Raw genomic sequence first — 25,064 nt, 5'->3', positions numbered from 1 at the left:
TAAAATGCTTCAGACAAACCCAACCCTCTGAGCCAAGGTCCCTCATAAATGCCGACTGAGTGCTTGTTCCTCTGTGAACTGACGTGAAGACAGCTAACAGGGCGACTCAATTTATTAATGCCATTCGGGAAGCTGTCGCTCAGAGGAATGAGGCAGAGCCAGGCAGGGTGTGAAATACCATAAACATCTTCATGGCACTGAGCGGTTTGCTGAGCAGGATGGCAGGAGGTGATGGGATGCACCCGAGTGCAATGAAGAGTGCCGCATGAGCAGAGGAGTGAAGAGCGAGTATTGCCATGTAGACCAGTAGACCGCTAGACATTTTACTCCTCTCTGGTCTCCTGTGTGTATATTTATGGCTTCTTATATGTGTGGCTGAGTTCAAGCCTGAAGAAGCAGACACACTTTGCATCAGGACGTCAGTGAGCTGTAGTGCAGATAAGGGAGGATAACAGCAAAGGCAGATCTGAAATGAAGTGGATAAGCCCTGGAATATGTGGCTCAGTTTAACTTGGTAAATAATAGCTGTGATTAAAGGATAGCTTCACATATATTTTATATTTTATTATATTTTATATATATATATATATATATATATAAATATTTTGAAAGTGTTACCTCTGCCAAAGAGGTTATGTTTTCACATGTGTCTGTTTGTTTGTTTTTCAGCAGGATAGGGCAAAAAGTACTGAACCAAGTTGCACCAAACTTGGTGGAGGGATGGGGGCATGGGTCAGGGAAACATTTTGGTGAAGTATAAGCATTATAAGCAAGAATTACTATTGTCTCCATTCTGCCTGCATTTTGTTCAGATCTCAATATGCAAGGTTTAGGGTTAGGATTAGATTATGTTTGGGAGTATATTTCCGTAGACTTGCCTTAACGTCACTGCTGGCCTCTCATCTGCAGTCCCAATGAATCCCATTCAAAACTCCACGTGGTCTGGCCGCGACGGGAGGGTAGACTGCTCCTTCTCCTTCCCTTGGTAATCCTTCAATTGGCAGTATCCACTAACACATGCCAGATTTACCATCTCTTGCTCCCACTGCCCCCTTTCCTCTATCTCCCCTCTTCTCCTCTCCTTTCCCTTGTCCTATGCAAGTGCACGAACTGATTGGCTGGAATAGTGTTGTGTTATTTGGTTTCAGCCACATTGTTTGTTTTTCATTTACAGAGCCAGGGCTGTGTAGGAACACATGGAACAGACAGCTAGCCGACCATGAGGAGATATTCACTGAATTTGACATAAAGTGTATTGGATCGGAATCACTTACTCCACCTTAAATGCCAGCTGTAAATGAGGTTTAAAGTTCAGCCAAAGCTAATATGAAGCTCCAACAATTTGAGTCAGCCACAGTTACAGTCTTTTAAGTATGACATTCCTTCCTTTTATTTCCACCTACGGTGTTTCCTTCCTGAGCTGCGGCAGAGGGTTTGAAACACTTAGAGGTAATTCTGTTCCACGGAGACTAAATTTGGGAGACACCCTCTTGATTTGGATAACCCAGACTAATGAAGCCTCGCATTAGCTTAACAAGATGAACTTCACCATGCACTTTTGCGCAAAAAGCAGCCTGAGAGTTTTCTGACATTGCAACTGGACTTGGAGTGGACCTCTTCACAGTATGGAGCAGAGGAATAATTACAGTGTGAGCGTTCGCGTTTAAAACAGACGAGGGAACAAAAACAGACATAGAAAAAAAGTGAACCTCTCCTTATGCCTTGGTTTTATAACTATACTCTGCAGTATGTGAAGTAAAATAGACTGGAATACCTATTCCTTCAACTGTCTTTTGATTTATAATGGAGCCAGTGGGTGTGTTGTCATGTTGATGAATGACAGTCAACGATCATGCATTTGATTATAGACACTGTATTATGTAATATGTCTGCCTATTTTCCAGATATATCAGTGTAAGTTTAATGAGCCAGAAACTGGTGAACTGATAATATCAGACAAGGGCTTGAATTTATACTGTGCGTATGTGTGTGTGGGTGGCTTGCTTTGCTTTTGCACATGTCTGCTAATTGGAGAGAATGCACTATAAATAGAGTTTTTCTTGGAACCTTTACACATTGAGTGGGACGTCATATCTTCCTCTCATTGTAACTGTGCATGTGTGTGTGCGCCCAGGTGTGTGCATGCGTGTTATGTCTCTCGTCACTTCATCTGACAGTTTTAATCAGGTGATGATTGGCAATCCAGGATGCTCCCTGTTTGCTGTACATTAATAACATGACATTACGGCATCACTCTGCCACTGTTGAGAACAGAACAATCTACTGAGCCTTTATTCATCTCCCTCCTGTCACCAGCGCAGCCTCAGCTATGAGGAATACTTTCATATGGATCCTCTGTCTCCTGAGACTCGTTGGCAGCTTATTGTTCTCCATATTTTCATGTCTGGGGAACTTTTTTATATTCGGCTGAAAATGAAGATAAATTGTTTCTCTGTCTAATATGGAGAGCAGGAAACAAATTCACATTTTCTTCTTTCCCTGATTTTATTTGAATACATGCTTATTTTCTGTGTTTATCTACCCATGGGCAACTGGTCTGTATGTTTTCTGTTTATGCAGAGTAATGATGATGATTATTCAAATGATCCACCTGGTGATTTAGCATCTACTTTTATTTCTCATATCGGCTTTCTCCCAAGAATTCTAGAGTAAAATGGTACTATCAATTTTTAAAAAGGTGCATTTACAACATATTTAGTCTATTCTATACTAAAATTTCATAGTAATAGCAATTTCACACCCTAAGAATTTGAGAGTTTGATTTCATCTCATAACTCTGAGTATGTTGGTAAGCTGGAGAATTTACTGGATTGCCTTTTTTGTGTAGAGCTTTCTGTGTTTTTGATCTTATTTTATTTTGTTTTTGGCAGCAGCCCACCAAGATTGGGAACCATTTCCAAAATGTTTCATCAGCTCACTGACATATTTAATATAATTTCTTTTTTTTTTTTTTATCTCTGTTACAAATCCTATTAACACGATGAAGCTGACTCAAGGGCAAACCTTTTTTGAGAGACTGAGGATGAAAACCATTAGCCAGAAGAATCACATTCTTTTAAGATGGTTGAATAGATAACCTGGAAGGAAATTTATTCCAAATTTATTTCTGAAAAGAACAACATCCAAAGCAGGGATCTGCTCTGTGCTAAAGGAACAATTACACTCTGTCTGAGTCTTTGAATATCTGACAAATTCAGAAAGTGATTCTTCTGGATGTGAGCAAATCTTAAAAGTTAAAAATCACAGAACTTATTGTCCTGATTCACAAGTTGACCCTGGTACACAAACTCAGAACCGCTCATAAACAGAACACATGGCTGTGCTTTGTATCTTAGCAAAACAAGATGAGTCAAGGTTAGTAACGAGACGAGGAAGAATCATTCCTGTTGTGTACATAATGTTTAATTTCTGATGGTCCAAATTCAATCTGAATATTAGTATAAATGTTGGACACAAGAAGTTCAGTTTCCCTTTAGGTCACCTTACTCATTTTATGGTAGAAAAAACCTGGTTTATCTTTGAGATTTGAAAGAAGACACTTATCGAGTGAAGTCAGTATGATACTTCACAAGCTGTCAGTGCCTGTGACCAGAGGTAATTATAAGTACATTAGTATATTGTCTTAATTTTAATGTTTCTTGACTATCTGCTTGAGTTTTGTTATTAGCTCTGCACTTGATCTTTCAGTGTGCTTTCCAGTTCTCCACACTGTGTTTCACCACAATCCACTGACGACTGGGATAAAAGCATAGCTATAAAACATTGCAGGCTCCTGACAAATCATTAAACACATGGTGATGTAATCATACATTGTACTTTTTTAACAGAAAGAAAAATACAAATGAGTGGGTGACAGAAACATAGGCATCTTGATAACACACAGTATCACTGGTGGCATTTCTTCCTATTTTCTCATTTCGCTCTTTTGAGAGAACTCCTGTGCTTCAAAAGACATTTGGCAGCCACTCCACACTCCCCCCACGTCTTCTGCAATCCCTCAGATTATCAAAGTATCCGGTCTCCATGGAAAACAGAGAGGAGGGATCTCTAGCAGAGGCAGTTGCCCTGGCAACAAGCTCAGTGAAGTCAGCTGCCCAGAGCAGAGGTAAAACACAACTGACTAAATCACATAACTGGAAGTTGGCAGACAGTTGACAGGATGGAGTAGCTACCTGTCTGGGCCCAGCCAGGTGACCACAGTGAGGATAGTGTGAAAAAGGCTGTAGCATAAGAAGATAGATTTTTGTACCACACCAGCTCTGATAAACAGTTCCCTAAAAGAAATATCTTCTTCTGTAAAAGTTTCTCTCCTTTACCTCCTCCTGTTTTTTGACATGTAATAACAGTATACTGTAGTGCTGTAATGAGGACTTCCTCATTAAAAGTATTGTGACTTAGATTTTGTAAACAGGTGCTTCAGAGCTGCTGCCATTCACACCGTATATTGTGTCATGTGTTGTGAGACTGACCTGCTGAGGCGCTTCAGTTTTCTTCACGTTTCTGTGCATGTGTCTTTTAAGTCAGTGTTGTGTTTCATTGTAACAAGCAGTCAGTGTTGACATCATCTACTAAGAACTGTACCTGACAAGCTCCAGGTCCTCCTTCACAGCCACAAGTTTGTCTGACGCTGCATCTCTCATTCTGATGTGCTACAGTAAAACTAACCAATGTTGCATGGCCATGCATCCTGCAGACTGCCAAAGTCCTCATCCACTTTACAACTCAATGCACTCTGCCAGGTAGAAATAGATTTATTATTTCACTCTTGCTGGGAGCAGCATCCAAAATCTTGTAGATTAAATAATGTATGTGTGATTCATGTGGTCTGAAAGTATGACCTGAGCATGCTTATGCTGCTCCCTCAAGGCTGCTGGTGTTTTGGTCTTAACTGAAAGCGAGTTTGCTGCTGACATGGACGTCTCTAGTTTCCCGGGGGACCCCACAAATCCAATTAGTAATTTGTTGACAAGTCGGGAATGTGAAACATGGAAAGACCTGAGAGTAAAGGTGCACACTGAAAATGTCAGCCAAATGCAGCAGCGCCGCACTTAATGGACAAGTATCCATCTCATCAGCATGACTGTGTCTCCTGGGTAGTTTTTGTTATATTTTGAAGTAATGCAGCATCATCAATATACATGTACTGTGTGACTACAACATTGCAGAATGGTTTTACCCTTTTTAACTAAATCATGAAAACTGTAAAGGAACTGTAAGAAAAAAAACCTCACTAATTAGAAAGCAGTATCTTTGATGTATGGCTTTAGTGTTATAAAATCCAGCAGGTATTTAAAAGACGGAAGCTCAGTGAAGTTTAAGAATGACAGACAGTATTGGAAGTTTTTTAAGTTAAAGTTTTACCTCCAGGGACGGCCCGTAATGAGTACCTCTCAGAGGTGGAGTGAGTAGTTGGAGAGACACTATGGACTGAAGGACAAAAATAGTGATGGAAAGCAGTGAAATAGACATGCTAATGGAAGGGTTTTGCTCTAACACAGAGCTTTTCTGATGAGGATTTTCTTAGCTATTTAAATAGTAATTTAGACTCAGTGAGGTGTGGCCAAATTGAATAGGCTTTAGGAAGGCAGACGAGCCAGACTTATGTGCCCTCTGGAGCAAGGTGATATGCTCTTAGAGAGAGTACAGTAATGACAAAAGGGTGGGTGGTTCCTTTCTAATCTACAGGTTTTTATATTTTGAATGGAATATAAGATATTATGAAATATATTTTTAAAACTGATATTTACTTATAGATGCTTTGGATAAAAGCACCTTACAAGTGACCCTTCCATGACAACTGAGCAACCTCCATCTGCTGGTGAAATAAAGCTTAATAAATCAGATATTGAGTGGTTACGCCCAAAATCTACAGCTAACATGTTGTTAAACTGTAAACTCTAATTTTTTTATTTTTTAAATTCATAAACAGAAACAAACTCCCCCTGTATTTTGAATGTAAGAGTTCACTTTAAATTTTTGGTTTGTTATAATATTTGTTTAGTAATCTAATCTGACAGCATCATTGTATGGCAGGAATCATATACTGAACCCCTTCTTTATACTCCCACCACCTCTGAGTCTGTCATTATGAGCTGGGTGTTTTTAAAGGCAAAATGCACTAGTGAAGTTGGCAGGAGAAAAAAAATGGACTCATGAGATTTGAATTCAAACGCTGCCAGACTCACATCTGTATGGAGCCAGCCGGTCAGCCTAATGAAGGATCAAACAACATGATACTTTTTTTCCCCCTGATTTTATATTGGTGTTGCTAGACTCATCACCAGCCCACTGGTCGACTGGCCCACCAGGAAAACTCACACTCCTCCAGATGGCCTGTCTGCTTATGATTGCCAAAATCCATGGAAGCGATATTCTGAATAGCTATATGACTAAAGCAGCAGCGAACAAATTTTCTTATCATGGAGATAGCAACATATCTAACATAAAAAGAATGATTACGAGAGAATCGTGATTTATTTTTAGAAGATGTTCAAAAAGTTTGACTAAATTTGTCTCCAGGACCTGACTGAAAAAGCATCTGTGCCTCTTCCACAGATTGTGTTTTGATTGAAAGAGAGGATTGGAGCAAAAGCAGAGGCCAACAGGATTGAAACAAACAATATAAAGCTGTTTTTTCCTGCACTTTCTCTCAGCTGTTATGGGCGTCCCTGTTCTCAGGGATTCACTTCCTCAAACAACAGGAAACGTAATTTAACAAATAAGCAGAAAAAATATGAACTTTTTCTGCTACCTATACCTGGATATTGTTTTTCAAAGAAAAAAAACAAACACGCACAATAGATCAAATTGGCTTTTGTTAAAGTTGTTACTGTAAAAACTGCCTTCATCGTGAAGACTTAGTTTAAAGTAGTGCTTGAGTTTATCATTGCAACAAACCCATAAAACTGAATTGGCTGGCAGTGATTTTGTCTCATATTTTTCACATAATGTAATAGTGCTTTTCCTCAATCTGAGCCCTCTACAGCATATCATATCATTGCATGCTATCACTTGTCTAAACCCAAGGGTTACATTCTCTGTTCAACTCAACTCTCTTCAGTGTCTGTCTCATTTTCTCTTTTTCCTTTTTTTCACTATAAATCTGTTCCTCCTGTATTCTTCATGTTCTTGCTCCGTCCTTTGGTTTGGGTCTCTCTTTCACTGCACCCATAAAACACAGTCATTAGGGCAGGATCAGGCTGAGAGGAGCACGGAGGGGGCATTCAGATAGGAGCTCTGTCAGCAGAGGGGACTGTTAATTGTAACCATTAGGCTGCCGTTGTGCCATGCTGACAGAGCTTTAATAGAGGGTGGCCTGTGGTTTAAACATGGCTCTTGCCCTGTGGACAGCAGCATGGCTATAGTGCCTTAAGCCCAGACCCCCCCCACCCCCCCAGGTCTTCGGGAATGGAGGCGTGGATCTAAAACAAATTGTTATCTTTGGTACCTCTTAAAAACATGCCATTAGTCGGACGATCACTTCCAGTTTCCTGTTTTCTTGTCTCTGCTCCACTTACATTGATTGTGGCTGTGGAAGTGAAGTTTGTTTGCCTATTTGATCGCCACTCTCTTGGCTGTATGTGCAGTTTATGAGGGTTAATTGAAAGACTCAAACAGAATTAAACTCCTATTAGCCACTGTGCTGTGCCATAATTAGGTATTGGCAATACCATTGCTTTGAGGACTATGTATTGTGATGGTTGTCACATTGGCTCATATTCAGAATTGAGACAGGCGTGTGCAGCTGGAAATTATCAGCAAAATTTTGTAGCTTGGCATTCAGACTTCAGCCTCTTGTTTCAACCCACTGTGTTCCTCATGAGCGGCTACACATGCAGAGGAGAAAGGATAGAGTTTTTAGCCAAATGATGTGTTGCCCAACAGATTGTTATCTTTTTCTGTGTAATCTTGTAATAATTTCTTTCTGATACACATTGTATCCACTGGACAAAAGATTGGGGTTTTAATATAGACTCTACAGGATGTAATGCAATCTTCATTAAGTCATATTTGCTGCTCAGTGACCCCACCCATGCATGCATTATCCATAACTGTCATTTTAGTAACAGCATATTTGTCTCTAACTGTTTTGGGATAAGATAAGAACACGATTTTATTACTTAACTCGGATACAGGAAGAAATGACTTGCCAGCAGACAGTGTCATCAATAAAGATTTAATGTAAGCTAGGGCTGAACAATTAATAATTGAAATATTATCGAAATTGCAATATCTCAAGCTGCAATTTTTTTTGATAAAGGTGAAATGTGTCACCACAGACCATTGATGAAGCATTGTTGCGACAGAGATGCCTCTACCTCCAAATCATATTCTCCAGACGTTACATGCGGAACGTGCTTATTTGGTGCAAGAACCAACATAAATCACATCACCATCATTTTTGTATTTGTGAAAATGAAAGGCAAAAATGATAATTCGTGACTCATATCGCAATCACAATCTGCCAAAATATTCTCTATACGATTTAAATTTTTTTGCATATTGTTCAGCCCTAATGTGAGCTATCACATTGCTAGATACAGTTTGATAGAGGGCGATTTAAATATTCTGTCCAATCTACACACCTAAAAGAAGTCAGAATATTTTGTCTCTCTTGGCTAAAGGACGGGAACACGGTTCTCAAGCACTAACTGTGAATCAGAGGTGTTGCGTGGCTCTCCTCTTGGACTCTTTGTGTATTGTCAAGGCCATGTGGATCCATTTGACGATCAACATGACCTGGCAGGGCTTGTGAAATGCTTTAGATTTAGTTCTCTATCCTAGTCCTTAATTCAGCTCGATAGACTATAGTTAAAGAGATGCCATGTTGAGCTCCAAGACATGAAGAGGATTGTGAGGTCTTAGTGTTCTGCTCTAGGGGTTTTCAACCATCCACGTACCCAGCAAGGGAGTGGAGGGCAGGGATCAGAAAAACAGGAAGACTGGGACTTTGCTGCCTCTGAAGAAATACTGAGACCAATGACAATTAGTTGTACCAGTTACCAATCTCTGTGGCAGGGCTTTTAGAAAAGCATGCTGTCTTGTTCAAACCTGCAGAACTTATTTTAAATTATAGTCGTGGGCCCAGGGTTACCAAAGACACCAAATAAGTCAAGCTGCATCATGGAGAAATGCGTGTGGGCATAAAATGATGCATGAGACATCTGGGATCTTCTATTTGATGTAATAGCGCTACTAAAAGCAACATGGTGTTAATTAAATTAATATAAATAAACATGGAGTTTCTTTTCAGATGTTTATAAGTCCCTTTTTGTTGTATTCCTGTCAGTTGCATTTAATTTGCTGTGTGCACCATGGCCACATGTGTGCTTTGAGCTGTTGTATGCCCTCTTCCTGTGTGAATGCCAAGGATGGGTACCCATGGTTTATTCATAGAGAAGTGGTAGAATGCCTGATGGCTCATTTCTAGGGCTACGAGACCACTCTGGCAGGGACTTTGTGAGGATAATAGATGAAGCGAAGCCTGATCAACACAATTATGTTTCTTTCTGTTAATTATGAATTTTGATATGTGGAAGGAATGATTTTCATCACCCATTACATCTTTTCTATTCTGCCGGGGATCTTTTCTTTAACCTGCAGTGCTTTGTTATAATGTACCCTGTCTGTCATTTTCTCCTTTGGCCAAATCTTGCAAAACCCTGGACAGAACTCATTACTGCTACATTAATCGCACCTTTTTCTATCTTTGGACACAATACTTTTTTCCCCCTGCTGCTTGCTTTTTGTAACTTTTAATTATGTCTGGACAAGATGCAAATATAAAAATTGATTGGCTGCACATGTCTGTATAGGGATGCCACAGGCACATACACACACTTCTAATGATCTGCCCTTGGTTTCGTGTTTTGTGGAGCTTCATTATAACACTGAATCTTAACAAAATGCCAAATCCATAGAATTAGGGCCTCTTTTCTTGACAGGTCAGAAATGATTCACTAATAATTTTTCAGTTCAACTCAATGCCCCCAGGTTTGCTAGTGCAAAGAAACTGCAGTGGTGTGTAGAAACGTATTATGTGGCATAACGTAAGAGGCCCGCAGGAGAAAAGAATAGATAGTCCAGTCTCTCTCCATCACACAGCCACTGCCCAGATCCCCTCCTCTTAATTGTATCTCATTAGAATAGAGATGTGAACATCCCTAACATTAGACTCTCAGATTAAGATCTCAATTAGAGGTGGGAATCTGTCTGCCTGTTTAAAATTAATCACCATTCATATTCATCTCAGAAAAGTTTAATCGAGGACAACTGGACTTTGTTGTAAATACTTCTCATCCAAGAGGATTCTTCAGTTCTGACTTACTGGTGAGGAGGCCCAGGTATTTAACCTCTGTGTGGTCATTATCAACTTGGTTCCTTATTGCTCCTGGCTGTTGTAATGACATTCACTGGAGACGTTGGAGTCACCTGAGGCCAATTTTGGAGTCACATGAGACCGTGTGTGAATGGTTGTTAAATCTCCTGGGAAGGGATGAAAAGGACAGCACTGTAGGTGGGGGATAGGTTGTCGTAGACCTCCTCCTGTGTTGAGGGATGGTTTCTCTACTTTGATGGCCTCCTTCGCTCCTCTCACAGACCACCTGTCCTCTAAAATATGTATGTTGTCGAAGGAGGTAAACTTGACCTGAGGAGTTGACCAAGTATGTCCAGCCATGTCCAGTTGCCCTTGATTCAACTTGGACCTTGGATAATCAGGACCTGGATGAATGAGAACCTTCACAGACACCATTCATATTCATGTATATCCATATCCTGCTTGCCATGCAATGGCACACCGAATTTTGAAGCTTTAATGGCCAAGACTAATTCACTGCAAACCTCTCTAATGGTTTTCTTAATGGCCTTGTGCTTTCTTTTGAATTGGTTTTCAGAGGGAAATCTCACAGCTACTGTAAAGCTACTGTTTGCTTTTTTAGTGAGTGTTTACTTTAGGTCTTAAAGGAATATTAAGTTTTCTCCGCAGAGGCTGCATTTAAAGCTCTTCAGGAACTCTGCCACTCAATCAGCATGTTTACATGCTCTCAAGTAAACTGGTTACTGTCATTTCTCTGCAGTAACCTAACTTCCTAAGCATTGTGTAAATGTGAGCCTAAGTTTCTGTAAATCCAGTAAGAGAATTCTGGTTAACACAGCCAGATTTTTTTTTTTATCATGTAAATGCTGAACTGGGATTCACATTACTTTTCAAAAGTGTTACAGGGCAAAGATTTCAGATCAGGGAAAATATTACTCTGATGGCAGTGTGGTGGAATGAAAGGAAAGCTCATTACTGTGCTGTAGAGTACAGAAATTCTGACTATGACTGAAACTGAAATAAATATCTCTAAAAAGACAGTTTTCAAAGCTGAGTAGTCACTGGATAGTCAGCTATTTACACGCAGAGCAAATCAAATACTCCAAGCAAAAAAGAAAAACTCTTAAGGTTGCAGTATCATAATACACTAATACTCTTAAAATAACAAGACTAAAAGTCCACAGCCATGCTAGCAGTTATATGAAGCTGTACTTAGGCTCATGTTACACTGATGTAAATGTCATTAGTTTTGCAGGGTTTTGGTCATAAACCAAAGCATTTGGACAAATTAAAAGTTTGACCTGATGATGGAACGAGATGAAAAGTAAAGGGATCACGAGTTATTACAGTTTGTCTTGTGGGGGAGATGAAAGTGTGTACGAGAGTTCATGACAATCCATCATCCTAAAAACCAAAAACTTCAATCTCATGGTGACGCTAAAGGAGTCAGTGTCTCATGAGAAACACAGGATTCATGACAAAAGCAAATGTCTGTGTAACATTTCATGGCAATCCATCCAATAGCTGCTGAGATATTTCAGTCTGAACCAAAGTGGTGGGCCGAGAGCGTGTTAGACTATAATTTCTGTAACTAGAGCCACACTGCTAGCGTGGCTAAAGATGTGATCAGGGGCAGGGCACAAATCTGATTACTGACCAACTTCATCTCTGAATTTTTGATTTCCTGCCTTAACCTGATTTCTCACAGTAACCTGGTCTAAGCATAATATTTGAGCCCACACTAATGTTGACAGTGTTACCTGCCCAACAGTGATATGTTAATCCCATACATTGGAACGGATGATTAATAGTACATTCATAGTTTCAAAGTTAAGTGTTTTTATTTTTTTGTTTCTTGAACATCCAAAAGCTTCCAGGTGATGAGGATGGGAAAGGAAGTGGGGGGAGTTTATAATTCACAGCTGGGAGACTAGCTGCTCTTATTGCCTCTCAACTCTCACCAGCTCACCAGCTCACCAGATCAATTGTGGAGGACCTCTGGAGACCAGCAGCTGCTGACAGAGTCACTCTACTTGGAGCTCATCAAGTGCTTCTGCTTATTGATTGCATGGGTGCATGGAGAGGTTGCAACAAACCCATCGCCCTGCCTTCCGCTCTTCTAGCTCCATTTTCAGTCCTCAGATGTCCTCTGTCTCCGCCCACGGCCATCTTTGCACTCTTCCACCGGGGCATGGAAGCAGGAAGGGGATGGAGGAGGCCTGGGCTTGCTGGGACTGATGCAGAAAATAGCCCTATTGCAGGCAGAATGAAAATACTCTGTTCCGGAGAAGTGTGTGACCATAAGGGACAGTCTGAATTGGACACCTCTGCTGAGGTGTGAAGTAGAGTTTTTGTCTCCTTCTACAGATAGGAAGGGGAAGAGGAGGTTATGGTGGGTGTGAGGAGGGTGGACTATGTGGCTGTAATAGTGCAGTGGGAGTAAATAGACCAAGGGAGAGAGAGAACTCAGGGGACTGTCACCAATTGTCACCATAAGTCGCCCAGCTTTTGTATTAATTTTCCATTTTGTGTGCCTGGGGACGGGGGTGAGAAATCATCCACCTATAAATAGATGTGTGAGTGTGTCCATATTTTGTGTGTGTATATTGATAAGTGTGAAAGTGTGTGTTCTGTATCTAACCCATTGTGATGAAGTGGCTTACATCCATAGCTTCGGGCCAGGGTGTTTCTCCATCTCGCTGTGGGCTCTGGGCTACTTGCAGGCTGTCACTGTGAATAGAGGACTGAATGAACGTTGTGTCTGCCTTTCATTATTCACCACCGCTCCTCAGCCATATCTCACATCTGTCCCCTGAGAGGGAGGTGTGCTGTCACTGATTCTTACTGCTGGCAAGACAACAGCTTTTTCCGTCTGAGGATCTGTGGTTTCTTCAAATCATAGTCAGGCCCTTTTTCAAGGAGAAATCCACCCGTGAAGGTCTCTCAGATATCAACCTGTGATCCTCAGGTTATTCCACTATATTGTGTTGTAATTAAATTTTTTGGGTGTAGGTACTTTCCTACAAGCTGCTTCGTCATCTTCTATTTCGAAGTGATGATTTCCTGTGTTAGAAACAACTTTGAACAGTGTGGACACAGTCTGAACTAGTTGCTTTCAGTCAAACCTATAACTATCAGCACATGTCTGGGATCACAGCCAACCTCTTAACTCAGAGCAAGAGCTACTTTGAATTGTGTAATGACTGTGTCAACAAAAGCTCTAGTTTACGAATTGGCACTAAACACAAAGTATAGGAGACGCTCTTGGAAATGTCATTGGTTTTGCTGGAATTTGTCCTAAACCACAGTACTGGACAAATAAAAATTTTGATGTTGCTATATAAAAAACTCATTAGGATTCATTGTCTTGGATCCATATTTGTATAATAATACAAATCTAATAGCTGTCAAGTTTTTTCACTCTCAACCATGAATGTTAACCTCATTTTGGCAGGAGAAGAAAAGGGGATCCCCAGAGTCATTGTGCTTCATCCTCTGGAGACCATGGATGTATGTACCAAATTTCATGACAGTTTATCCAAAAGACTGGCATTGTCACTCTTAGAGCTGCACCGCTAGCATGAATAGAAACACGAGTAAGTATACAAATGCCAGATATAATGGTTCATTTTTTTTTAACAATAGTAAAGTGTGAGGATGTGTTTTTTTTTTCCTACTGCACGGCCATCATGGGCTCTGAAATTGAGTTCAGTCATGGATGGAACAGTCATTCATTCGCTGCCCTTGTGGAAGCTGTTCAGCAAGTCTTTGGTTACCTTTCGGCTATGTAGCATCAGGTTAGCGAATGTTAACAGGATGGACTAGGACTCCAGATCAATGGACTTTCTCAATGTTTTCCCAGTATAGTGGAAATAGAAAGTGGCCCAGCACTTCTTTTTTTTTTTTTTTTTTTTTGTGTAGAGGCACAACAAACATACTGAAATTTCACAGTTACTGATAGGCAAAATTTGTTGTAACAATGTGAAGGTGATACGCTTTGGTTAAAGTGTATTACATAATTTATATTCCCGAAGATATTTTCACTTTTCAGTAATGAACTTAATTCGATTCGGTCAAATGCTACATGGTTATGGTGGCTCAGTTGTCTGGCCAGCATTGCAACATACCTTTGTACCATGAACAATAACGGGAATTACCTTTTTGTTGTAGAGCCGTGACCCTTGACCTCGACATAGTGCGTAAATGCAGACTCTGCTGCTGCAGTGACAACAGAGAGATAGATGGAAGGTGGGAAAAGATGCCATAAGGGCTTCTACAAAATACTGAATTAAGGGTGTGACAGATTTCAGTTTTTGATTTTCAATCATTTTTTTGATAAATAAACATTTCTAGAATCATGTTTTCACTTTGACATTATGGATCTTTGAGTTTAGATTGATAACATTCATTCACAATTAAATCAACACAATAATAACACAATAGAGTGTGAAAAAAGTGAAGGCGTCTGAATACTTGCTGAAGCCACTGTAAATCCTCAATTGTTGAGGTCCATTGCATTCCAGGGGCTGTGATGAAGTGCTGTGATTTGCCTTTTTGCTGCGTAAATTTTTCCTCAGCCCGCCTTGCTTCTATTTAAGTTAGTGATTTTCCGAGTTTTGTAGAATACCTTCTAACGTCTCCTAGAGACCTCCGCAGGACCTGCTGCATCCAGCTGAGTTTTTATGCGTAGGTGGAAAGAGTAATGAATCTAATGGGAGGATGGTGTGTTTCTAGTTGAAACAAACGAGCATCAGCATTTCCCTATACAGTGTTCTTGCAGTTTTAAGAGAAGCCGATGCTTTTCTGAAATGTGATCAATTGATTTGAGCGTGCTGTTATTAAAGAAATTGATATCTCTCTTTCTTCTGTGATTGATTCCTACATGTACGGTTGAACTATTGTGTTAAACAGTCTGTCTTTTTCTTCCGTTTTGATCCTGATCCAGTCTGATGTGTATCGTTAATATAGATCCCTGAAAAACTGAGGAATAAGAAACGTAACAGAATGGACAAAGGAATAAAGACCCAGGGTGCATTACCAGTAGCACATCCAACCTTCAGCATACGCAATTTTGAGTTTTATCCAAGCCTCTGAAAACACACACAACACAGTGAGGTAAAAATGTCCCTTCTGTCTGGGTCGATCTCCAGTCAGACCTCTTGATATTTGCTGTGGTTTGCTGCTCGATTTTGTGAAACTGCTGTCCTCTAGAGAGTGAGATTGTCTAACATTTCCTGCCTCAAAACACAAACACTGAGCAGAGAGATGAGACATGAAAAGAAGAACAAACCTAATGCACGAATCTTTGAAAAAAGGCTTCTGATGTCACATCTTTAAAGACATGTCTGGAAGTGAAAGATTGTGTCAGTGTAATTCATCAGACCTTTCTTTTTTTGAAAGGCTGTAAAACCATATACAGTGTCAGCACTGATCTCTTCTGCTATACTTATGACCCAGTTGCTCCGTGGCCATGTTTATATTTCAGAGTTAGTGATGCAGTAAATCAAGCTCCAGGGGTGGTGCTATCTATGTTTACTTTCCTCTTATTGGTGTTTTTTTATTGGAGGAGGGATGCTGTGTACTCACAGAGCAGCTGCTAGAGTGGTCAAAGACACTACAAAGCCCCATGAGACCCCTCCCCTATATCTGTCTGTTTGTGTGTCCCTCAACCCACCCCAAACACACACACAGACACACACACAGACACACAGACAAACAAACACATTCACAGTGTATGCTATTTTTTCAGACAATTGGCCCGATTATTCCTGATTTACCTCAACGTCTAGTTACATCAACACCTAATGAACTTGCCCATTACATAAAGTGCCTTAGGCAGCACTAATTTCTTCCTTACAGTTGTTTGCTTTCATGAATAGAAAATCGTATATGGTCAAGTTAAGGCTAAGAGAGTTGAATACTGTCCATTTGTGCAACTTCTTTTTATTTCGCATCTTTTCTCTGGTTTCTCTTGTTCGGGTTTGTTAAAAAGCAGTTTGGGCTTCGACTGTCACCTTAGAGGACTCGTGAAGATTATGAAGCTCATCTTGATTGTTACAGTTGCAATTATACTATTCCTGAGAGACTGCTTTGTGTGAGCAATAATAATAAAAATGTGATACTTTTATTGATTTAGTTGGGAATTACTGCTTGTATTTTCTAGAAGGTAAAAGGTCAGCTACAGGGTTGTACCCTGGGGGTGTAATAGATTCATTGTCTTGGTCAAGGGCATTTCAACAGAACTGATGCTTGAACTTGTGTCCTTTGAATGACGCTCTAACAGCTGGCTATCACACTCTCCTCAACATTTACTTGGTTAATTATGTTCACACCTTTTTGTCAATGGCTTTTTCTGCAATCCTGCAAAAAGCTCTTTATGTCTATTGAATAGATTTAAATTCACACCAAACTGTTTGAGGTAGAGGCTATAAGGATATATCTATTTAATGTTTTCTGGAAAACCAATTACGACAGATATTATAGGTAAACTAAGGAGGTATGCTATTTATGGCTAATCTAGCAAAATAAATACCTGGAAAAAAAAATCAAGGTATTTATTACCTGACTCCTGTAAATCCAATCTTCCTGTTAAGTGGATTTGCTCTTTGATGTATAGCATCACCCACAATAACCTGATATAACCATCAAAATTAAAACACAAGCTATCTTGGTATAAATGGTATAAAAACTAATGGTCTCTACACTGTCTGATATCTCTTATTAAGATGCTTTACTACCTTGAGAAGCTGTAAACACATACAGTAGTGAAATCAGCGGGTGTAGTGAGAACATGTATATCTTTAATGTGTGATCCCTCATAATTAAAAAAGATAGTTTGCAGCTTCAGTATATTCTGATTCGTTTACACCCCAATCCTGACGTTGACTTTCTGCAGTGCAGCACCATAGGTTTTGGGAATATTCTCTTCAGAGTAAAGGCAGTGAGATTTGCACCAGGAAGTAAAGTGAATGTTTTGTTGTATAGTAACCACATCACTTGTTCTTCATCAACCACTTGCTCTTGATCAATTTAAATGTAACATGTTTAATAGACAAAACACTTCAGTGCTGCAGGGTCATTAATTATTAAGAATGAATGGCCAGGACTAAAAGTGACCCATTTTGAGGAACCATTATGAAGGTTAGGAAGAGGTAACAGTCTGTGGAACATATTGGTTTAGTGGTCTTGATACCAACTGGATGTGCAGCTGGTTCTTTGCCGTGGGACAATGGATCAGAGAGAATAGGTGCAACTGTGATGGTCATAAATGTTGAGTCTGCTCTGAGGCGGCAGGCAGCAACGACTGACCTGTTTTTAGACGATTTAGTCTCATCTACCTCTGTATCCTGCAGGAGAGCACATTTCCATCCCAGCAGCTTCCAGACACAGACGCAGGTTAAGTGGATGCATGTTGACTCCATGATAGGCTTTAGGGAAATAGATGGCACCCAATCAGACAGCAGACATGGAGGCAGAGACCAGAAAAGGGCACGGGGAGGAAATAGAACATCTTGCTTGTCGTATAATTAAAACATTGAAGCCAGGAGTGAGTTTTGATTATGACAGGAAAGATAATCTGTTCGCTATTTCTTTATTCATTTCCCTGGTGAGAGGGAATATGGATTCAGTGGTCAGTGAAATGTATGTTCCAAAGATGAGACCTGCTTTGATCTGCCTATCACTTGTTAATAATTGATGTTAGTAATGTAAGCTAAGCTAATGCTAATGCTCTCATAGGCTGGATGTTCCACTCCTGAACAGGTCTTTTTCCAAGATAACCTGTAACCCCCCAAAAATAATGTATTTAGCATATATCATGTCCCTTGCCTATGCAGTAGGTTACTAAAGGTAGTTTTTATAGGTAGGAAGATAGTTAGTTAGATAGCCAGGCACGCACAGTTGAATCCATTCTTTACATTTTGCCCCTGTGTTTTTGGATTTATAAAAGTGCTTACTTACATTTAGTAAGTTATGACCGGAGACAGTCACCTGGGGTGCGTAGACAGTGCCACCTTAACAAGTATACCTTTTTGAGAGGTGAATTGTAATAAACTGATTTATTATTAAAATTAATTTAAAACATATTGATCAAATTTTCCAAATAATGATTCGATGATTTGTGCTTGTTTATTTAATCTATGCCCCTTCTCAATTATAGCCCTTGAGAATAATGAATGCAGCAGATTAAATAAAGTTAAAAGAAAGGAAACAATTAAATGTCTCTACTTCTATATCTATATCTATATCTATGGTATTTTCCTGTCTGTCAGCAATTTTTAACGAATGTCATCTGATACAGAAAAAAGGCAAGGTTCTTAAATTTGTATTATTATTTGAAGAGTTTGTATGGCAGTTTGGTTTATATGTGTATGGTTTGTGCAATAGTGGCACTGTTTACACACACATAAGGAGTTGGTTCAAGTAAATATCCATCTATTTGAGGCAATTCTTCATGTTAACAATAATGGGAGTGATAAGGAATAACCTAATATTCTCATGCAGAGTCAGAGTTCTTTGAAATACATCAAAGGGCAACTCTCTGGATATCAAAAGTAAGTGGAACTGAAATGAATATTATAATCGCAGATTAAACATTGCAAAATACCTGCAGGGAGGGACACAATTTAATAAATGCCTCAGTTTGGAGAGAGACTGGTTGGAAGGTGAGAATGAGATTTTTTTTTAGAACTCCACTTGATATTGCGAAATACCTTAAGACAGTGACTCGGTTGGAGATTGCACTTAAATATTAAGGGATTATGCAAAAATAAAAGTTTTCATAGGAAAAAAGCCTATACTGACACATCAGTCAATATACTAAGCATATACCATATTACTAAGTACATACCACTGTTATCAAAAGAAAAGAATGACAAAATTTCATTACTAAAGACATAACCATTGAAAGCCATGTGAGCAACAATGTGGCCTAACTTTGCTCGCTGACCTCAGGCCCCAAAACTATACATTTTAGCGCAACTGTTAAAAGTTAATCAAGTCCACTGAAAACTTCAATCTCTATTTTTTTTTTTAACACAGAGGAACAGGATCACTGACAGTATGCACTAGAATGATGCATAATCCAGTCCCCCACAATGCTGTTTACTGGATGGCCTGCTTAGCTTTAGATGTTATACTAATGCCAAAGTAGCACTAATTACCTTAGGCTACAACAAAACATATCCGAGATGGTAGGAAAATGTCATGTGTCATTTCCTGTACTGAAAGCAAAAATCTGCACATATAATAGAGTGAGGTCTCATGCTGTCATAGAGTGCTGAGCAATGTTCAGGTTTTCATTTCTCCCAGAGATAATGAGGTGATTTCATGACGAGTTCCTCCTCTCTGGCTGATGGTTAATCAGTAAAATCACTTGATGTAGTCTCCAGTAAAAATGAAAACCTGCAGTCCCTCCTGGCACTGGGGTTGACGCCTCTTATGCAGACAGAATATGATAATTATGAACAAGTTACTGTTTTAACAAGGTAAATGTGACTGTCAGTAATGCACACATATATTGGTACACATCTTTCTCACATAGGCTACTGTTTTCTTTCTCTTATCTGTGACAGTATCCCTTGGAGACATGCGTGTGTGTATATGTGTGTGTGTGTGTGTGTGTGTGTGTGTGTGTGTGTGTGTGTGTGTGTGTGTGTGTGTGTGTGTGTGCGTGTGCACGTGCACGCGCGCCTATAGTATAGTGAGCTGCCTTTGTCTCGATTTCTCTGCTCATTACCGGCGCAGGTTCAAAGAGATGGGTACTCATTTACATAGGCAGCCCTGGGGCTGGAACCCCTGTGTGTAGCAGCCAGGTGATTCATACCAGCTCCTACAGTCTTATTTTGCAGAGGATTAGATTAAAACCAATCAATCAGCCCGGCTCACCCTGACCCAGTGGAAGATGAGTCAGGTGACTGCTGTTAGGCCGTCCAACATGTTTCTTGCCCTCTGCAAATAGCCTAGAATAGACCTTTTTGTCGCACAGCCATGGCAACATTGCAAGTCTGCACATTCACTTAAATTTAGAGACTAGAGATTTAAGAAATCCTGAGAATGTTCACACAGCGAGAGGCAGACCAGTGTGAGCATAAAAATTCAAATAAAGGGAGTTATATTGTGTAATATAAAGGATTGGATCTATCTGTTAACATGTCCATGTGGGAATGACTATGTGGAAAAAACCGCTAGAGATCGCAAACAAAGAAAAGTGGAACACAAAAGTACTGTTCAAGACATTTATCTGGTAGGAGCTTCATAAAAATGAAACCTGATTTTCACTTACAGTGAACATACAGGAATAGAGAAAGTACAGAATCTGCTAAAGAGGGGACCTTGAATTTCCAAACTGCGCACTAGAGGCCTGAGAGGTTTAAAAGAAGACCTTATCATAGAATAACCGGTATTACATTTGTTATTCTCAAAAACAAATGAAACATGAACAAGATTAACGTTATCAGCTGTTTATCCCAGTACATACAGTACATATTTGTTTAGATCTATAAAAAAAAACATATGATACGACCGATAAATGTTACTGATTGGCTAATGTGTTAAGGCTTATTCAGATTTATTCTGAAGCTTCCAGTTTAAATTTGGAGATATAGATAAGCAGACAAACAAATGCTGTACAAATTTTCTGTGGTTGGTTTCAGGGCAGTGCTCTGTCACTAACAGGTAACAAGTTGGCAAAAACATTCAATAAACTTTGACAAAGTTTATTTGTGTGGTAAAGTGTATGTGAATATATTCAGCCACTTAATAGTTCATGATCATCATTTTAAAAACATTGCTATTTTCTAAAGGTACACCTTTTTTCCCAGGGTTAAACTAATGTTTTGTTCATCAGCATCAATAATAATTATAAGTAGACTACTCTATTTACATTTTTTCTTTTTACAATGTCATTTCCAATGGTAAATTTCTTTATGCACATCATGATACAATAACTAATTTCATTGAAATATCAACACTGTTACCCAATTTCTCCTGCCTTGATACTCAGTAATAATCACACTGCACCCAGTAATTGAAGCTATATGGCAGAAAATAATTGGGGAATAAATATATTAGTGTGTCTCATACTAAAACATTCATCTGTCAATTTGCGACAAATCTTAGCTGAAACTGGCACGTGCAGCTCACCCAGGCCTCCTCCAGCTGTATTCTGACGGCCCACTGGAGAGCTCACTTCTCTGCATTCCCTTGAGAACTATATGAAAGCAAAAAGCAAAATTATGCAAGGCTAATGTCCTCTTTAGAGAAAATATGGTATAATATTTATAAACTCTCTACTTTCTACACACACCACCAGAGAGTGCAAATGTAGACACATAGATGTGGATGGTAATGCATATTTAATGGACTTTTATGGGAAGGCACATATTCATATTAATGTGTCAAAGACATAGTGTTATGTCAGCAAAGTGAAGACATTTTAAAGCTACACAACTGATATTCCCTGCTTGTCCGAAGCAACTAAGAACATCACAGCTATCTTTATTATCCACATTTTCATTTTACGTTTTGGCAGCAGTCAGAAATCTGTTGCTATACACTCAGTAAATCTGTCATTGCTCTTTGTGCTGACCCTCTTGCACTATTTATTATTTGGTCCTAATGTCAAGTTTGGAGTGAGAGCTACATTTTGTGATGTCTTTGAGTTTTTAAAGCTGTACCCAGCAGCAAAAAAAAATCACTGCACATGTGTGATTGTATAAGACAAACTGTAGATGTGCCAGTGAGTCAGTATAGACATCCATGCCAGATTCCAACGAGACACGAGGGCCTACAATATAAAAAAAATAAAATAAAAAAATATATGGTGGCAATGCTGCTGAAAAGGAAGGCATGTCATTTCCTTCCAAATATCATCAGTTGTTTAGAATTGACAATAATGAAGATGAATGTATCATATTAGCACTTTTCCCTGATTAATGTCTGTTCACAGAGCTGAAAGCTAGTCGCAGTTTATAATAACTTCCTTAATAATGTTTTTTCACTTTCTCCTCCCACTCCCAGCACATCGTAATTATAAAAGGGTAACATCTTTTCAATTAGATGAACATGAAAAAGCCTCAGTCTTCAGTTCCGTCAGGGGTTTTGTGTGCACCACTGTGGCACACAACAGAGCAACAGTTTGGTGGTACATTACGTCATTCTGTACATTCACCTTTCCTCCTCATCCGGTTTGTTTCACAGGAAAGGAAGCTGTGTGCGTTCCCAACCATTGAGATCTGTGGCTCAGACGTCATCAACTATATGGTTCCACTGTCCCGCCAGACAGACTTCTTTGTTCCAGAGATGAAGGAGGAGGTCAAAACAGATGTGAAAGAGGAGGACTCTGACGAGGACAGAGGAACTGACATTACAGGTAATATTTTTGTTAATTTCAAGAGCCCCTCATGAGGAAATAATTAACGGCATGGACCAAAAAGCTTTGCGAAACAACATAGTTCAAGATGCTAAAAGAAATGTCCCTTTGTTTTACTGGAAACTGAAGTTTTGAAAAGTAAAAAAAAAAAAAAAAAAGAAAAAAGAACAAATTCATTACACTGAAGTTGTTTTTGTGTTATTTTGTTTTCTCATCTAATTGTCTAATGAAGCGTGTTGATAGAAACACAAGTTTCTGCTCTGTTGAGACTACAGCTTGTGTCAGTTAGGCACAAACAAAAAGGAAATATGTGGCAACTTTTATTTTGTCCGACACCGCACCGACTCCCCTCCTGCCCTTGGATCACCGAGGACGTATGATATATGAGACTCTGTAATTGTTCTGTCACTGCAAGTATGTGTCTTCAAGCACAATGTCTTTTCTGCTGCTATTACTCTCTCAAACTTGCTGGACCTGTAGGTTGGACCCATGGCAGTATTGACTTTGTCATCGTACAAATCACCAGAGAAAGTAAACGGTGCCAGGTTGATAGGACAGAGTGGGTGGAGGTGGGTTGATTTACCTCAGGTGCTGTCTGCCTTGAGCTTAGATCATTTGACATCTCTTGTAAACACTGCTTTAACGTAGAGAACGAATCAGGAAAGGGGTCTTACATGAACTGCGCATGTTTAGAGGTTTTGGCATGTTTAGATTCCGGTCACTGTGGAAGGAGAGTGGTGCTACCTGAGACAGCTGAAGGCCATTCCCCCGAGAGATACTCTGCTGTAGAGCCACTGACATTCTGCTGAACTGAGAGACAAGGCTATTCACAACTTTAAATTAATTTGTTAGCATCACCAGACCGAGACTACGCTTAGATTATTGCGTGCCTTTCTAACAAATGAGAAAAGTTAATAACAAAGAACTAAAGTGCTAGAAGACATTTCAGCAGGGTAATTCAGATAAAATTAAGTTGATCTTGTGTGTTTTATAATTACACGAGGAAAGTCATTTTGTACTGGTGCCTTCATTCCCCAGTGCACACACACACACACACACACACACACACACACACACATTCACATTTACAAGTGCACACAAATGTCTAAAAATCTTTTGTTAGTTTCTGTTTTTCTTAATTAATACATCCATCATTTTCATTTTCATTTCAGTACCAATAAAAATTATCTTAAAGTTTAAATTTTTGTCAGAAAAGGTGTGCTTTAAAACATTACCACCTTGTGCAACATAAACCTAGTGTTATCAAGGGTTTGATGTTAGATGAGATGGATACCACACTCTCGCCTGTGTCTGTGGAGCTACAGCAGAAAGGTAATTATCTTAGCTTAGCATAAAGACTGGAAGCAGGGGGAAGCAGCTGGTCTGATTCCTCTCCAAATTTTAAAAGCACATTTACCGGCTTACTAATTAACATGTTATATCTCCTTTGTTTAGTATTTCCACAAATAGAAATCTAAAACCAGCAAGTTGTGGTTTTACTATGAGTTCAGACAGAATGCAAAGTGAATTTTTGGGGGTGTTTTCATACAAAGTCAATGTAAAGATGCAATTAGATCCAAATTTGCCCTGGGGAGTGGGAACTGACATAAAGACGCGTCTGTGCGAGCTGAAAATGTTTCAACCTATAAAAAAAATTAGTGGGTGTCCCAAGGCTTTACAGACCCGAGAGGACAAAGGAGACAGATTGGAGAAAAATACCTGTAGCAGAAAACTGTATTCTCTGAGGTTGAGCTGCCACACAAATAAACACAACCCGGACACGGTCGGTGCATCTGTTGCTAGCTAGCTTACAACTAATGCAGAGTCAGTAAATTGGCAGCAGCCACGTGCAGTGACTTCCTGGAGTCTCCATTGGTCGCCTGGCAATCTTATATCGACAACAAGTGTATTTCCCAAAACATCAAACTATTCCTTTACTGCAATATTCGAAATGACGGTATACAATGGTATAAGTTAAATTCAACATTCATCACACTGAATCAAATAGATAGCGTACTCAGTAAATGAAAATGACGAGAGTCAGATAAAACACACATGGGCTTTGGGATCACATTGCAGAGGACTCGCTACAAAAACACTTCACTCGTGCTTTAGGGGCTGTTTAAGGGAGTGTGAGATCCTTTTTATGCTCCTTTTGAAACACTTAACACCCAGGGTCTTTTTATTCTTGACAAGAGCTGAAAATAAACAATTGTTTATTTGATGGTGGTAGAAGCATAAATGCAGTTTCAAGAGTGATATAATTTTTTTACTGTGCAGTAAAGTGTCTTTTATCAGACTGTAGACCTCTGTATATTCCACTTCAGTGGTACTTACTTGTACTAACTAATCTAC

General features: G+C 39.5%; 1 protein-coding gene across 1 annotated transcript in view; it reads left to right on the top strand.

The window, feature by feature from the left end:
* Window positions 1–25,064, top strand: part of tex264 (testis expressed 264) — a 66,239-nt gene that overhangs the window by 35,225 nt on the left and 5,950 nt on the right. Inside the window, exon 3 of the mRNA XM_022745712.1 lies at window positions 22,538–22,709. Within this exon, the coding sequence (XP_022601433.1) occupies window positions 22,538–22,709 (172 nt within the window). The remainder of the gene's footprint in view (window positions 1–22,537; window positions 22,710–25,064) is intronic.

The sequence above is a fragment of the Seriola dumerili genome, unplaced genomic scaffold (genome assembly GCF_002260705.1).
Source record: "Seriola dumerili isolate Sdu_G_001 unplaced genomic scaffold, Sdu_1.0 BDQW01000089.1, whole genome shotgun sequence".
Taxonomy (NCBI): Eukaryota; Metazoa; Chordata; class Actinopteri; order Carangiformes; family Carangidae; genus Seriola; species Seriola dumerili.
Note: the sequence above shows the minus strand (reverse complement) of the source record. Positions and strands in the feature narration are given on the sequence as shown.